Genomic DNA, 18006 nt, shown 5'->3' on the forward strand with positions numbered 1-18006 from the left:
AATCCATGAACTTGGCAAAACACTCATACAGTACAAAAGAAAAATCATGGGAAATAATTCTCTCTCCACCACTCCATATCCCCCAGACTAATAAATTTTTAATAAAATATTTTAGTTCTCAAGTAGGTTTTTTAATAAAAGTGGACTGAAACCAAAAACTGGAATGTTAGAAAAGACATAACAAGAAGTGAGACCTCAAGGTACGTGTTGTATAAACTCTCCTTACGGAGCAAACTAATTTTTGAACTACTTCCAAAACCAATACTTCTGGAATTCTTTTAGAATTTTCCTTACTATAAAAATTCAAGTTATCAAAGTGTTAATTATTTTAATTACAGAAAAGTATTCAAAAAATAAGTTCTAGAATTCAGTCTCTTATTTGGATAAATATTTGGGGTCATTTACTCATTTACATTATTTATATCTGGTATACAAAAATGAGATGATCCACTGAGGTTCCTATGGATGGGGTACACAGAAAATATATTTTGCCCCATGAAATGAATTTATAATTAATGAGAGTGGAGGGATAAATTAGGAATTTGGGATTAATAGATATACACTACTATATATAAAATAAACAGCAAGGACCTACTGTATACCACAGGGAACTATACTCAATATCTTGTAATAACCTATAATGGAAAAGACTCTGAAAAAAAAAATATATATATATATATATGTATAACTGAATCACTGTGCTGTATACCGGAAACACTATAAATCAACTATACTTCAATTTTTTAAAAAGGAACAAAAAGAAAAAATTATAATTAATGAGTACTTGCCATAATTAAAAACAAAAATCTACAAGGTTACTTAGAGAAAGATTCCTCTTTTCTCCTCAAAACTTTTAAACATAAATGTAAAAATACTTATGCATACATCTTATATAACAGCAATCAATTTTAGGAAGATGAATGCATTGAGTTGAATTTTATTGTATGTGAATTATATCTCAATAAAAAATAAGAGTGCATTAAATAAAACCCAAGAAAATTGTACTTGAGAGAAAGGAGCTGATCTAAGCCATCAGCCCAGAGGACCCAGCTCTCAGCTCTGCAAAGTACCCCAAGAACTTCCCAGATCAACATTTACAAGCATTATCAGCCTGGATTCATGCTTAATCAGAGACTCAACTTTTCATGCCTAAAATAGTTTACGTTGATGAAACTTTGCTTATTTTTCCCAATTAAAATTGCATCTACCAGTTAAGGGAAAAGAATTTCAAAAAGAATATATATATATCTGAATCACTTTGCTGTACACCTGAGACGAACACACTGCAAATCAACTATACTTCAACTTAAAAAAAAATAAAACTAAAAAAAAAAATTGCATGTCACCCTCTTAACACTTACTCATTGTATTTTGCTTATGCAATCTCTTTAATTACATTTCACCAAAGCAATCTTTTCCTCAGAGAAGTTTTAACTCATTTCCCAAAACAGAAACGCATAAAGTTGTAAAGCATTCTATACTTCCACCTCACTGGACCTCCCTTGGATTTTCCAACACACACACACACACACACACACACACACACACACACACACACACACACACACACACACACACACACACACACACACACACACACACACACACAGCCTGGGTGGGACTCCAGGGCCCAGCTCTTACCCCAGAGTTTCTGCACAGGCAGCAGGTTGGCAGCACTCACTGTGGGAGCCCTAGTGGCAGCCCAGGGCGGCTCCTGATGGGGCTGCAGGTGCCTTCATTATCAGAGACCTGCTACATTTTTACAATGTCCACTATTCAGAATTTGACCCCCCCCACTCCCTAGAGCAATCTCCTGTGACCCCTGGGGACCTGTATATAGGTGTCCAGAGAAGATCATCTGCCTGAAGAGGTCATGGAGTTGCTTCGGGAAGGCAGGAATCCCAGCCCAGCCCAGCCCAGCCTGCACTTCCAGCCATGAGAAAGCTCTGTGTACCCCGGGGAACAGGCAAAGATAAAGGTTAGGTGAACAGAGGTACCTTACTGTCAAGGTACTCATGTTGACCGCCAAAAAAAGTCCTCTGGCCACTCAGTAATGCAGCTCGAACTACTTTTGGCATTTCGCTGGTTAAGCAGCCCAAGCTGGTCTACCAGAATCAGTCACTTGAGGTGAGACAGTTTGAAGAAACAGCAGAAACTGCAAAATATGGAGCCTTGCACACAGCAATTTCAGGTCCATACTCAAGGAAACGCCACGATGGATTCATACAGCATTTACTGTTATATGACATCTAGGGTTGAGAGTCTAACCAGTGACCACTGGCACCTCCAGGAAAGTCTCTTTAGGCCAAGCAAAATCAGTACAGTGGGGCTCAAGGTTCAACAGACACATGTGCCAAACACCCCAAAGGGACAACGAAAGTCCCTCCAGTTCCAGCGGTGCCTGTCTTGGCTTTCTCATGAATCTTGGCAATAGCTTGTCTAAAATGGAAGCGAGGGGCAGCTCTGAGACAGAGGCCTGAAAGAGACAAATCTCTTGGGGCCAGGCTAGTCAACAGAGCAACTCTCCCCTAGGGTCCCACTCGGCAAGGGCCGCCGGAAACCCCAGCCTGCCAGCCAGCCTGTGCGCTGGGCTGGCGTGCCCCCTGCTGGCTGCCATGAAGAGAGAACATCCAGCGCTAGGAGGAGCGCTCACTAAAGCCTGGAGCTTAATGAAAGAGACCCAGTATCTAAAACGCTGTTGTTTGACTGCATCACATCCATCCTTATGTACGTATTATCTTTGTAAGAATATCTGGCATCTCCCCTGAATATACTCACCATTGTTTTTAGTAATATTGTTTGGGTTCTTTAGAAAACACAAAAAAAACATGAAAGTAAAAGTCATATATAATTCCATCAGCAAAATATTAATTTGAACATCATTTAATAGGCACAATTTTCATCTAGTGGAGATCACGCTCCATCTACTGTCCCAGGCTCCACCGCCGACTGACTTCGGCTGGTTGGCGGATGGGAGACACTGGCAAAAGCTTAGAGAGTGGGAATTAGGGTTAAAGCAAGGCCTTAGTCCCTCTGCTTCGGGGAGGAATTTTCCAGCAGTGGCTACATCTCCTCTGTGGTCCTAACTTATACCAAGTGCCCAGTTTCTGGGTTCTGGTAACACCACGTCCTCCAGCCCTGGGAGTGCAGTGGCCTGTGGCTGTCACTCATCTCTGAGTTGCTTTAACATAAGGATTGATTCTCTGCCCTTCCATCTCCTGTGAAGCATTTCCCATAATGAGTCCCCTTTGTTTGAAATGCCTAGGGTGGTTTACTTTTCTGACAAGGTCATGACTGACATATGTCACTCACATCTATAATTTTTGGTTAATTTATCCCTCCATATTATTCTATAAAGTTTTTCTGGTATCTTTCACTATTTACAAAACTTTCTTAATGGCTGCATAATATCTCATGACATCACACCTTAACTCATTTGTGTCATTCAAATTTCTAATGTTTGCTGGATTATAACATTGGTATGAACATCTTTGTACATAAATTTCTATTTACATTTATAAGTATTTGATCAGACTAGATTCCTGGATGCAACTAAAAAGGATTGATTCATTTGAAGATTCTTGGTAAATATTGCCCCAAAATCCCCAGAAAGAAAGATTAGACCAGTTTTCAATCCTACCAGAGGTCTAAAGAGAGCTTGTCTCACCTTGCCCTCTGCAACACTGATTACCTTATTTGCTAATTTTATAAGCAAAAAAAAAAAAGGCATCTGGTGGTTACTGTTTTATCTTAGATGTGTTTTGTTTTTGTTGTTAGTGAGGTAGAACTTTTTAAATTTAGTTTATTTTATTTATTTTTGGCTGCATTGAGTCTTCGGTGCTGTGTGCAGGCTTTCCCTAGTTGCGGCGAGCGGGGGCTACTCTTCATTGTGGTGCGCGGGCCTCTCACTGCGGTGGCTTCTTTTGTTGTGGAGCACAGGCTCCAGGTGTGTGGGCTTCAGTAGTTGTGGCATGCGGGCTCAGTAGCTGTGGCTCACGGGCTCTAGAGCACAGGCTCAGCAGTTGTGGTGCATGGGCTTAGTTGCTTCGTGGCATGTAGGATCTTCCGGGACTAGGGCTCAAACCCATGTCCCCTGCACTGGCAGGCGGATTCTTAACCACTGAGCCACCAGGGAAGCCCCAGTGAGATAGAACTTTTTTGGGTGTTTATTAGCCATGTGCTTTTCCTCTTTGGTAAATTATCTATTTTACTATTTTACTGTACAGTCCTTACTGATTCTCTTATTGATTGGAGTATCAGGCAGAGTTCTTAGATATAAACAACAGAAGTTGGTTCTGGCTAAATTAGGCAGAAATGGGATTTATTTACAGGGTATAACGCAGCTCCAAAACGGATGGGAAAACTGAAAAATTAGGTTTAGAAAATAGAACCAAGGGTACCTGACACACTGGAAATATGGCCAAGATCTAACCGTAAAATGGTCTGAATAAGATGCTATATTGTTTTTGTTACCCTGAATGTCATTCCTGGCCTTACTGCCACCCACCACTGAATTCTGGATGCCGCCAGCAGAAGAACATCGTGTCTGTTTCTCCACCTCTGTGAATCTGGGCTGGCATTTTGACTCGCTTTGAGCAATATAAGTGAGAGAGACATTGTACAATGTCTGAGAAAGCCTTCCAGCTTCCACATAAACACTCCTTCCTGGAATCCAGCCACCATGCTGTTAGGAAGCCCAAGACGGCCCAGGGAGAGTGAGCGGCCCAGGCATCTCCCAGACATTCCAGCCTCTGCCAAGTTTCCCCAGCTGAAGCCACATACAACAGCGATGAGCCATCCCCAGCAAGCTCTGCTCAATTTGCAGGACTGAGCAAATGAACGGTGGTGGTGGTTTTAAGCTACTACACCTTGAGGTGGTTTACTATGCAATAGATAGCTGGGACGCTGCCTTAAGGTTCAAGCCTTGGGCAGGGGCAGCCCACTGATCAAGCCTCAGTCCATGCCCTAGGAGCCAGGGAGTAGGAAGAATGGACATTTCAGCTGTGGTAGAAAGGGCAAGACATGCCTCACATCAAGTTCCCACAGTGAGGAATTCCCCAGATATATATAGGGGGTTCAGATGCTGGAGAAGGGGGAAAAAAAATCTGCTAAACTCAGTACGTGCCTTTTATCTGCCTCTGCATATCTGCCTTTTATATATTGATCTTCCTCTACATTGATGATTGTGTCTCCTTCCCAAGAATCCTATTTCTTACTTCCACTTTATATCTCATCGTGTTTGGGGGGTTCCTAAACAATGGATCATTTTAACGGAAACACTTTGAAGGTAACTGGATTTAGGAAGCGCCAAAGTTCCTGCCCCCAGGGTAACTAGTGACGCTCAGAAAAAGTACCCACATGATATAGACCATTTCCTGGCATCTTGTACAACCCAGACTTGCTGTGTCCTGAAACTGTAAAGAAAACATTCTACCAGCCTTTAAAAAAAAAACACAAAGTCTTCAAATAAACTGGGAAGCCCTTCTGAACATTTTCTATAGACTCATCACTGATTTCTCCGGCCCAGACTCTGCCTTGTTCATCCCACCCTCCTCCCTGCCGCCAGCAATGATGGACCCTAAGTCTCCGCTGCCTAAATCCCCCACTGTCAGAATTAAGACCATAGTCCATTGCTGTGCTGAACATGGCCCTTCAGTAAGTGGTTTCTGCCTTCCCTTCTCTCAGCTCCTCCCCAAAGCCACCATCACCTGTCGCCCATACACAGCTCCTCGAGTTTATCCGTACCCACCAGGTCCTCACTAACCCTTGCCTTTGCACATTCTGTTCCCCCTCCATGGAATGCTTCTTTCCACTCTTCCCCCACCCACCACTGCCTACCTGGTGGTCTTTTACTCTTCCTTCAAGATTCAGCAGCTAGAACAACCACTTTAAAAAGTCACTAAAATATAAACAGTAAAAAAGAAAACAGAAAACAGAAGAATTAGAACAGTAGGCTTTAAAATTTATTTTAATCGAAAGAAGGAAGTACAAACAGACAAGGAGATAACAAAAAACATACATTCACACAAAAACTTGTACATCACTGTTCATAGCAGCATTACTCATAAAAAGTGGAAACAACCCAAGTGTCTATCAACTGACGAATAAATTAAATGTGGCATATTCATACAATCGTATTCAGCAATAAAAAAAGAATGAAGTATCGATACACGCTCTAAGAATGAACAAGAACTGAAAACGTTAGGCTAAATAAGACACAATGAGATCATATATTGTATGACTCCATTTATATGAAATTACAGAAGAGGCAAATCTATAGAGACAAGAAGTGAATTCATGGGACTTCCCTGGTGGTGCAGTGGTTAAGAACCCGCCTGCTAATGCAGGGGATGTGGGTTCGAGCCCTGGTCTGGGAAGATTCCACATGCCGCGGAGCAACTAAGCCCGTGCACAACTACTGAGTCTGCGCTCTAGAACCCATGAGCCACAACTACTGAGCCGGCGTGACACACCTACTGAAGTCCACGCACCTAGAGGCCGTGTTCTGCAACGGGAGAAGCCACCGCAACGAGAAGCCCACGCACCACAACGAAGAGTAGCCCCCGCTCGCCACAACTAGAAAGCCCACACGCAGCAACGAAGACCCAATGCAGCCAAAAATAAATAAATTATTTTGAAAAAAGAGGTGAATTCATGGTTGCCTGGGACTGGGGGGTGTGGGTGGGAGGCACTGAGGGGAAACAGGGAGTTACTGCTAATGGACAAGGGGTTTCTCTTTGGGTTGCTGGAAATGTTCTAGAATTGTAGCGATAGCTACACAACTCTCTGAATATACTACAAACTGAACTGTACACGTTAAGTGGGTGAATTGTATGGTATGTGAATTATATCTCAATAGAGCTGAAAAAATTTTTTTAAAGATACAACTAAATGACCACCTACCCTACGAGGCTTTCCCTGACTTTCCCGAGCAGAACACACACATATACTCACACATCTCGATAATCCTACGTGGTACTTCACAGGGGCACCTAAAATTATTGTAACAATGTTTTCTTTCAGCAAATTCCAGAACAAAAGTTGGCAAGCCATTTTAAGAAAAATTTTATTATGGAAAATATCACACATTCAAAAGCAGAGAGCAGTGAACCCCATGTACCTATGATTCAGTTCATTGTTTCCCCATCCCATGCACCCCCTAATTATTTTCAGCAAGCTATTTTTGCACGTCCCAATGCTCTTCATTGTGAGGCCCACGGAATCTAGAAAATATAAGCCCACAGCAGTCTAATGAGAATAAAACATTCAAGTGCTTTATGTGCCAATAAGTGCTCTAGGCACTTGGCATGAATTAATTCATTTGATCCTCAAAATTACCCTAAAAGGTTAACATTTTTATAGCCATTTTACACTGAGGAAATCAAGGCTTATGAGTGAAATAACTTATCCAAAAGTTAGTAAGTGGAAGAATGGAATTCCAAACCAAAGTTACTATCTTAATCATACTTACCTCTCTCAGAAAAAACAGTATACCTCAACTAAAATAATCATTTAACTCAGAAGCTGAAGGAATGGTATTCTCTTTCCTGGAGTTAAGGCCACTTATAAGGTCAAAAAAGTCATCTGCTTGATGGGAATTCCCTGGTGGTCCAGTGGGTAGGACTCCACACTCCTAATATAGGAGGCCCGGGTTCGATCCCTGATCGGGGAACTAGATCCCACTTGCATGCCACAACCGAGAGTCAACATGCCGCAACTAAGACCCAGCACAACCCAGATAGATAGATAGACAGATAGATAAAGAGATGCCAAAAAAAAAATTGGGGCAACTGAGTGGAGCCCCTGGGGAGCCCTCTATTTGACTCAATGCTCTGTGGGCTTTAAAAAAAATCTAGGGCCACAGGAGAACCCAGGCTTACTCCTGTGAATCAAAGGAGGCTTTAAAAAGTCAGAACAAGGACAACACCAGAGCTCCACTTGAATTCTAGAACCTTGTTCCCCAATCCTATAGTCACTATTGAGAACCTGAAATGTGCCTAGTCCAAAATGAGATGTACCGAAGTAAAACATATATGATATTTTGAAGACTTAGTAAAAAAAAAGAATGTAAAGTATCAACTATGTGTTAAAATAGTAATATTTTGGATTTGCTGGGTTAAATATTTTATTAAAATTAATTTGTCCTGTTTGGGGGTTTTTTGTTTTTTTTAACCTTTTTAGCGTGGCTACTAGGACATTTAAAATAGCATATATGGGGGCTTCCCTGGTGGCGCAGTAGTTGAGAATCTGCCTGCCAATGCAGGGGACACGGGTTCAAGCCCTGGTCTGGGAAGATCCCACATGCCGCGCAGCAACTGGGCCCGTGAGCCACAACTACTGAGCCTGCGCGTCTGGAGCCTGTGCTCCGCAACGGGAGGCCACGACAATGAGAGGCCCCCGCGCTGCGATGAAGAGTGGCCCCTGCTTGCCACAAGTAGAGAAAGCCCTCTCACAGAAACGAAGACCTAACACAGCCAAAAATAAATAAATAAATTAAAAAAAAAAAAAATAGCATATATGTGTCTCACATTTCCACTGGGCAGTGCTGCTCTCGACCATACCCGTACTGCCCTGGGCGCCAGCTCCCTGCGGGCTCTCGCCCTGTGAATGCCCCCACAGGTTCACAACGAAACAGGAGGCAGCACCACTGGCACAGGAACATGCGCCAAGCAGAGCTGAACTCAGATCAGAGCTCTAATCTGAACTGAACTCATCAGAGACTGGAGACTGGCCTAACACTCCACTAAGAACAGCTTCTGAAATAAAATGAGGATGCGTGCAACTCTCCTATTTGCAACTCAGGTTGGAACATCCTTGAATCTGGGAAGTCCCTCCAATGTATTTCTATCATCAGGGAGACATTTGGGGGTCTTACTGCCCATGGGCTGAAGCTGATAGAGATGCAGGCAGCCAGGGCTTCCATTCCCAGAGAAGCTGCTTCCTCTCCCACCTTGCTGCCGAGCAGAGATGTTTTCAGTGATGGAGTTTCAACACTGAATCAGGCTGCATAATGCATTGTCCACAGAACCCTGGGGTGGCCTTTGCAGGGAAGACCTTTCCCTTCCCCTCTGGATTCCACCTTACCACACTGCCCTCATTAACCATCACATTTCCATCCCTCTCAAAGCATCATGAAAGACGTTTATTTGCAGAGGTCAACTTGGGCACATTTGAATGCGAGGCTATATTGGAGTGTTTTGCTGGCCTGCAATACAAGCTGGTTACTAAAAAAGCAAAGGCACTGAACCTGTGTCAAAAACATCATCTGATCACTGGGTTAGTGGAGAGTGAAGGCTGATGCAATCCTAAATCTGGCTGCATCCGCTGCTAGGTGGGACAGGAAGCGAGCAAACCTCATGGCACCAATGAAGTCTTTGAAGGCTAGAGTCACATCATAGGGTATCTGTGGCCTGACTCTTCCATCCCAGTGCCCAGGACACAGAAAGTACTCAGTACCTGTTAACCAAAGGGAAGGGAAGAGTAGCTCATAGAACACTCAGGTCTCCAGACCCTGGGGTCAGAAGATCCTGGGAAAGAGAAATGCAGCCCCTGACAGCTGGGAACTGGCCGGGCTCTAGAGCCCAGTCTTGGTGTTGCTAAGAGCTGGCCTGGCACCCCACAGCAAGGCTGCTGTGTTCTCCTGTGCATCATAAACAATAGCACAGAACACCACCAGACAAAGCCACTGTGACTGTGAGGACAAACGAGATGACTCCGTAATCATTTCATGTCTCCATGAAAGAGACAACACGTGAACGTCATCCAAACCACAAACAGGACCAGACATCCCCCTCCCCTGGCTATTGAGTGACTGCTGCCAATCCCAACTTCAGCCTCACTCCGTTCTTCTTACCTTCGCAGTAAAAATTAAGATGCCCGATCACAGAATTCTCCTTTTTTTTTTTTTTTTTTTTTGCAGTACGCGGGCCTCTCACTGCTGTGGCCTCTCCCGTTGCGGAGCACAGGCTCCAGACGCACAGGCTCAGCGGCCATGGCTCACGGGCCCAGCCGCTCCGCGGCATGACCGGGGCACGAACCCGTGTCCCCTGCATTGGCAGGCGGACTCCCAACCACTGCGCCACCAGGGAAGCCCTCTCCTGCTTCTTGATGACATCCATTCCAGTACAAAGCCCTCCCCCAAAGCCCCAGGCATAAGCCTAAATCCTCTAAGTCCTAACACCCTTGGACAGACTCCCCATGGCATGTGACGTCCTTCACTCAATGGGTCAATAAAACCAATTTTGTTCAACTACATGTTCTGAAGAGTCTTTGGCTACAGGGAACTAAACAACCCTTAGCCATAAACATCCTCCCCAGGCTAGCAGTGCCTATGGTTGCCACTGTGCGTATATCTTGGAAAGGGGAGAAAGGAAACAAGCATGGGAGGAGAGAAAATCAGTGATGGCATTAAGGACCAGCTCCTACAAGGGCCTTCCCACAGCCGACCCTAGGTTGTACAATGTCCTGCTCCTTTCTCCCATTAAAAGAAAGCTCATTAGAGAACAGAAATTTATTAATTGTACAGAATTACCCATGAGTCTATACACATACAGACATACACAATAAACCATTCACTAACTTCAGTACTTTAACAAATTACAAATTACTTGTGATTCAAGTTACAAATGATGGATACAACAATTAAGAACACCAACCCTTCAGAGTCCTACAACCACCTGCAACTATGAGCCAGAAAAGCCTGGCCTGCTTTCCAGTGTATGACCTGAACAAGTTACTTAAACTGAGCCCGTTTCCCACTCCGCCAATGAAAAGAATAGACACCACCAAGTTGCTGTGAGACAACAGGCCAAAGGCCCAGGCCAGCACCTGCACACAGTGAGGACAGGTAGGGCTCTGTCACCAGTCACCTGATAACTTTTCCTACCTCGTGGCCCCTCCTCCTTACTGTGCTGACAATTCCTCTGTCGATCTGTCTCGCCCCCAAGGCTGGAAGCATCTGGAGCACAGGAGGTGTCTCGTCTCTGTCCCCACCCTCCCCCGCCCCAGCCCCCAACTACTCCCCACTAAGAACTGGCACGTGATGGGGACTTGGTTGAAAAACACTTGATGATTGAAGAGTATCAAAGCTTGATGAGCTCTAGCTGAAACCAAAGTAGAATCGATCTGATTCAAATCCAAGGGATTGTTTTTCCCCTTTGATGTCTCCCAGGAAGGTGGCAGCTTAACTTGGTTATAAACTTTTCCCAAACACCGGACTTGCAGCTTGCCCTGTGCCCCTCCAACTGCTCACAAGCCTGCAAATTGTGTCCATCCAACAAGATCACATTTACTAACAACTTTATTGAAGAAACTTTAATCAAGATTGACCTCTAGAACAAACTGCTGTATGCGTACCTGAAGCACAGCAGGTGTTTTTTTCTTCTTCACGAGAAGAAAAACCTCACATTCACACTTAAGGGAACTGCAGTTGGGTCACAGGTGTGAAGGCGTATGAAAGACTCTGAGGATTTACATGTGCTGTGGAGCGTGCAGGCGTTTTTTCAGAAGCCCAGTTTAACTTTGTTTATCTTTATGCCTTTATCTTTATGAATTTAATCCAAGAGCTTTAAAGGATCATTCCAAAAATCAGTTCTATCAAGTTTTCTCAGCTAAGACCTAGTGCCCATTTTGTGCAAAAATTACCTATCACCCAGACCAAAAGAGTCTTGGAGAAAAAATAAAGCGCTCCTAACAATGTGTGAGGCAACTATTTTTAAACAGCACCTTAAGAGCAAAGAAGAGAAGGAATTCAGCAAAGAAAGCCTCGTCAGTGCTCAGTCCTGATTGATTGACTTTTTTCCTGCAACTTGATTTAGCAGGAATTCCAATGCCACTAAGTTTGGCAGCTATAATCCAAGCTTCAGAACAGAGGCCAAGGCGAGTGAAATGACTGTCTAAGGATCGTGCGAAGTCAGCACATGGCGGGGGGGAATCAGGGCTCTCCGCACAAACACCTTTGCAACAGGATGGATTCCCGAGTCCCATCTAGAATCATCACTGAGCTGATCACAGCCTTTCCGTTCCCATCAGAGGCTTTCTGGACGGTTCACTGCTCGTTAGGCACACTGCAAAGATTACAGACCGGGAGAACACAGAGAAAAGTCAGGTTACCCACTTTACTGCTTGTCGGCTTCCAGGATCGAAAGTCTGACCGGTGTGAAACTTGGGGATAATCTGTGACTTTTGTTCAGCTGTGTTATCCTCTATTAATAAAGAAAACTAATGTCTTATTTGACAGAGGTCTCTGGAATAAAACTGACATCAAGCTCTCTCAGAAATAAAGGTAATATTTGTCTGCTCTTTGGCTCAAGATTGCTTGAGTGAATTCTACCCCTTATCAAAGATCCGATGTAAAGTGGGTGAGCAAAACTGATTCCTATTTTACTGCAAAACTGACAAAAATTCTACAGTAAAGACAAACAGTCAAAACGGCACCATACTGTTTTATTTCAACCTTCAAACAATATAAAGAGGTAACAACTTCTGATGCCGAACCATGCAAATAACAATAAAGGAACAAAAAAAATATTAACGACGAAAAGACAATCATTTAAAGGTGTTTCACAGCAGTGCTTTGGCAGTACTGGCAAGTACTTCTAGCCAATGGCTTCCAACAAGAGGGGTCTGAATGAACCCCCTGTTCTCAGCAAAAGAGCCCCCATATTTTCCCCCTGGTGGTCTACACACTCTGAGTCACACACACCACACCCCTACGCTCACCGGATTTCTGTCATTCACATCTTACAACACGTAACTACACACTGTGCGTCTGTACACAACAAAAACGAAAAATAAAACAGTGTGGTAGAAAAGTAAACAAACTCCAGTGTTTCCAGTAAGGCATCAGGGAATCGCTGCTGGCTGGGCCCTTCATCTCACCAGTTTAAAGAAAAGTTTGATTTACATTTCTCAGCAAACCCAATATTCAGAGGCTTCACCGTAACCAGCAGGCTCAAGTTAAAAGTTTAAAAGACAGTCCTCCTTTTTTTTGGTAAATGTTTCATATAAAACATGAAATCAAGTTCTACTTTATAAAAAAACAACTAAGTATTTTTAATAGTAAAAATATATATGTTTATATTTCTCTTTTTAAAAAGACATTTAATAACAATACTTCAGAAGACCAGATTTAACCCTCAACCCCCCACCCTGCCAAGTGTCCACCTGGCACAGATACATTAAGGCAAAGGCTCCTGGAGAGGCATGTCCGCCTCGGCGGCGGGCTGGGGACACGAGGGGAACACACTCCGCTCCTGCAGGGCCAGTTTAGAAAGGCTTCTCCCTCATGTTCACCGAGCCGTCCTGCATCCCAAAGTAGACTCTCTCCGCCATGTTGATGAACAGGCCCGTGTCCACCACGCCTGCAGGACGAAGGACGGGAGGGAGCATTAAGTTTCAGGTTCCCAAGGCAAGAAGAAAACCAGGATCACAGGGCAGGGTCCGTAGGAGCAACTACCATGAACAGCACTGGACAAAGAAATGACAAGTCTAAAGCCCTCCCTCCCTCATGACAATGAAAAGAGATTCTGATTACTTTTATTTCTTCTTGCAATGCCTTCTCCCCTGCAGTCTTGGCTTTCCCTCTATACTCAGATGTGCAAAGCTTCTCCTGGCCTTCGGGCCTTTGCTCACACTGTTGCCTTAGTCTGGACTGGCCATCTTTTCAGAGAGGCCCCCCAGGACTACTCGAAGTACCCCCACTTCCAGTTATCCTCAATCACACTATCAGCCTTAGAACTTTCTCCCACAAAGGGCTGGAACATACGTGCAATGCATATACCACATCAAAATATATAAACTCTCCAAATCAATAAGACGACAGACAACCTAGTAGAAAAATGGGCAGAAGACTGGAAGAGGGACTCCCCTGGTGGCGCAGTGGTTGAGAATCCTTCTGCCAATGCAGGGGACACGGGTTCGAGCCCTGGTCCGGGAAGATCCCACATGCCGCGGAGCAAAACTAAGCCCGAGCACCTAAGAGCCCATGCTCTGCAACAAGAGAAGCCCACGCACAACAATGAAGAGTAGCCCCCGCTCGCCACAACTTAGAGAAAGCCCGTGTGCAGCAACGAAGACCCAAAAATAAATAGAAAATTTATTTATTTATTTATTAAAAAAAAAAAAGACTTAAAGAGGCACTTCACAAAAAAGGTTATCCAAAATGGCCAATAAACAGAGAAAACAGTGCTCAAACTAGTCAAAAGAGAATGCAAATTAAAACAAGACACCACAACACACTCACCAGAATGAGTATAATGAAATTTGACTAGAATGCAAAGACACTCCCACACGCTAACAGTAGGAGTAAATTGGCAAAACTATGTTGGAAAATGTCTGCTGGTACATCTTCCAAAGCTGAACATATTCATACCTGATGATCCAGCAATTCTACTCTTTGGTATATAAGGTATATATTAGGTATATATATGGCCCTCAAAAGACGTGTATGAGAACGTTCACAGCAGCACTTTTACTAATAGCTAAAAACTAGAAACACCCAAATGCCCACAAGAGTAGAATGGATATACAAACTTTTCTCCAAACACATAAATATGATGGTATACTATTCAGTAGCGAGAATGAACTACAACTGTAAGCAACCTTCACTGAAAATATTTACGTATATACACATACTACAATGAGATAATACAGCAAATCCCCTACATGCGAACCTTCAAGTTGCGAACTTTCAAAGAGGTGGACGTGCGTTCGCATGTCCGATCACATAAGTTAGTTCACATGTCTGGCATACATTGCTACGTCCGTGCATCCTCTACAAGTGGTTGTGCTTTTGTGTACTTTACTGTAGAGTACTGCATAGAGTACAGTAGTATACTATCTTTGTTTCAAGCCCGGGATGTCTGGAAGCAAGTGTCAAAGCAGCAGTGATGTAGCTGGTACTACTGTACTTTTCAAGGTACCGTACTGTAAGATGTTTTCTTGATTTTTTGTTTGCTTTTTTTTTTTTTTTTTTTGCGCGGCGCGCGGGCCTCTCACTGTTGTGGCCTCTCCCGTTGCGGAGCACAGGCTCACAGACGCGCAGGCTCAGCGGCCATGGCTCACGGGCCCAGCCGCTCCGCGGCATGTGGGATCTTCCCGGACCAGGGCACGAACCCGTGTCCCCTGCATCGGCAGGCGGACTCCCAACCACTACGCCACCAGGGAAGCCCTTGTTTGCTTTTTATGTATTATTTGTGTGAAAAGTATTATAACCTATTACAGTGCAGTACCATATAGCCGATTGTGTTAGTTGGGCACCTAGGCTAACTTTGTTGGACTTATGAACAAATTGGACTTACAAATGCGCTCTTGGAACAGAACTCGTCCATATGCAGGGGACTTAACTATACTGTTCAACTATCGAAAAAAAAAAGTTTGGGAATTCCCTGAGGTCCAATGGTTAGGACTCCGAGCTCCGAGCTCTCACTGCTGAGGGCGCAGGTTCGATCCCCGGTCAGGGAACTAAGATCTTGCATGCCACACAGCGCAACCAAAAATAAATAAATAAAATTAAAATTAAAAAAAAAAAAGTTTGACGGACCCAGTGTGTAGGGCAAGCGGCACCTGCATACACTGTTAGCAGAAGGGTACACTGGGCAATTCTGCACCTATAGCAAAATCAGATACACTTATTCTCTGATCTGGTAATTCCCTTCTGAAAAAAAACAAAAACAAAAAAAACTGGAAACAAATATCTGCTAGTGGGGACCTGGTTAAATAAATTATGTGATAGCCACAAAATGGAATGCCATGCAATTATTTAAAAAAAAAAATGAGGAAGCTCTTCTGTGAACCATTACATAATAATCTTCAAGATGGGAAAAAGTAGGAAGCAAACCACTTGTCTAGTGTGCTGTCACTTATGTAAAAGGAGATGGGGGCGGGGGCTGATTTGCGTTTATGAAAGATCAACTCAAGAAGGACACACGACTTTGGCAGCACTGGCTGACTCCAGACAGGGGGAAGGGCAAAGGGATAGAAGATAGAGACTTTTCACTGTTTACTTTTGTAATTTTGAACTACATATATTAAAAAGGATAAACAAAATTAAAATTTTCAAAGACAGCCCCCAATACATAAACAAAAAAAATCATTTACCGGCAATAAAAAGCCATCAGGTAGAGAAAGGAGCTGCTGAAACACAGAGGTCTCCAGCACCACACTGGGCCGCCACAACTGGGGCCTCCCAAAGACATGCCAAGTGGCCACTCAAGACCCATCCTTTTCAAAAATTTTGTAATACAAGGTGACAGCTTCCACCTGATCCGAGAGAAAGCCATACTGGCTCCAGAAAAGACTTCAAAGAAAGCGCAGAGATGTATGGCAGCAGTCTAAGGTCTGACCTTAGAGCAAACTCTCTTCAGATTACTGAGATGCTAGGAGCGACTAACCCATTCCTACCCCCACCCTCCCAATTAGTGGAAAGGGCAGAGGTGGCTCAATGTGAACATGGGGGAAAGAACCTCTGCTCTGCGTGCAAACAATGGACCATCCATTTTAAAGGACAGTTTAACTGTCCTTTAAGTGTCCTCACATAAATGAACGTACATGGGACAAGGGCAGGGTGACAGGACAGACAGGATAGACAGGGAAACGTGCCCTCTTTTCCTCCCTTGATCATGGTCCAGCAGCCAAGTATCTTAAGAGACCAAAGAGGAAGAGAAAAGAGAATGAGAAAGAGAACAAAACCTCACTGATGATCCTGGTGGCACTGCACTAAATAATTTAACATCTAGCTTCTCTTTTTTCGCTTTCTTCATTTTAAGTTCCTCATGAAACTCTGAACTTCTCTAGGATGTAACGTCTACTTACTAAGGTGGAGAGCAAAGAGTGGGAGAAATCTGCTCACCAAGGAGATCTCAATGTCTCAATACACCAAGAAAGGTCTGAACAGGTGCAACAGAGCTACCTAGTGGGCACTGCAAGAAATCCACCTAGAGAGGAAGAGCACCGGCAATGGTGAGCGGTTTCCTGTGCGTCCCTGGGTTTGTCTGCATTATCATTCGGGGCTAATCCTCCCACGTTACTGACAGTGACCTCTATGGCTTCTCTTCCTCCTGCCTTCTTAGAAGGCGCTTTAGTTCTTCCACTAAAAAGTTAACACTAAGTAAGGGAATAAGCTTAATTCAACCCATCTTCTTTACATAGTAAATCTGGAAAAAGATTGTCAATAGAAGACTGAAATAGTAGAGTAAAGTAAGGTTGGAGAATTAGCTCTTTATTACATGTCTATATACTTTTCATTTTATATATTTATATATATTTCATTCCCAAATAGCATGGGTAAATCAGAATGTAACCTAGCAACTTAATTGATGATGAAGACAGTATACTTCCTTCCTAGGGATGTACTCATTCAACAAGTATTTCCACGTGTGCCGAGCACCATTTTAACTCATTTACTCCTCCCAACAATCCTATGAGGTAGGCACTAACAGCAGACTCTTTTACAGAGGAAGAAACTGAGGCGCAGAGATTTAACTGACCGCACTAAGGTCATACTGATAGAGCAAGCCTGGGTTTGGATCCTTACCCAGGATGTCTGCTCCAGAATCCACCCCTAGCCACTACATCTGCTAAACTGACTTCACCTGCCCCATTAGCTTGCTCTGGCCCAAGAATACTTCGTGTCATGCAATATTCCCAGTTGGAATCTGAGTCGCTCGATATCATAAGACTGATATCTCTCACATCTGCCTCCTCTTTTTAATCCCCTCGTATGAGCCCTCAGCACCACCTCTGGCCTGGACTCATAACTCACCTCGATACTGCCCACCCAGCCTTCACCCAGGGCCCGGATCCCTGGCACAAGGTGGACTGGAGACACCCCACTGCTCCAGATGTCCGTGTCACACAACCCCCTTCTGACCTGGCTCTCGACGAAGGAAGGACTTAGAGTTCAGGGTCTAGAGGCAGACAACCCAGGCTCCCACCTTGGGGCTGCAGCCCTTGAGCAAACCATGTACCCTTCCTCGATCCGTGTTTTCCTCTGTAACTATCTTATTA

At 43.9% G+C, this 18006-nt stretch overlaps 1 protein-coding gene across 5 annotated transcripts in view; it reads right to left on the bottom strand.

Moving 5' to 3' along the window:
* Positions 1 to 18006, bottom strand: part of RPIA (ribose 5-phosphate isomerase A) — an 89143-nt gene that overhangs the window by 45584 nt on the left and 25553 nt on the right. For 2 of the 5 annotated variants that reach the window (XM_060169999.1, XM_060169996.1), the window contains one exon: positions 12424 to 13361. The exons of 2 other annotated variants lie outside the window; for them this stretch is intronic. In XM_060169999.1, coding sequence (XP_060025982.1) covers positions 13290 to 13361 — 72 coding nt within the window. In that variant the 3' untranslated portion in view covers positions 12424 to 13289. Of the gene's footprint in view, positions 1 to 5941; positions 7224 to 12423; positions 13362 to 18006 lie in introns of those variants that run through there. One more of the 5 variants, XM_060169995.1, reaches the window with a different exon arrangement.

The sequence above is a fragment of the Lagenorhynchus albirostris genome, chromosome 13, assembly GCF_949774975.1.
Source record: "Lagenorhynchus albirostris chromosome 13, mLagAlb1.1, whole genome shotgun sequence".
NCBI classification, from domain to species: domain Eukaryota; kingdom Metazoa; phylum Chordata; class Mammalia; order Artiodactyla; family Delphinidae; genus Lagenorhynchus; species Lagenorhynchus albirostris.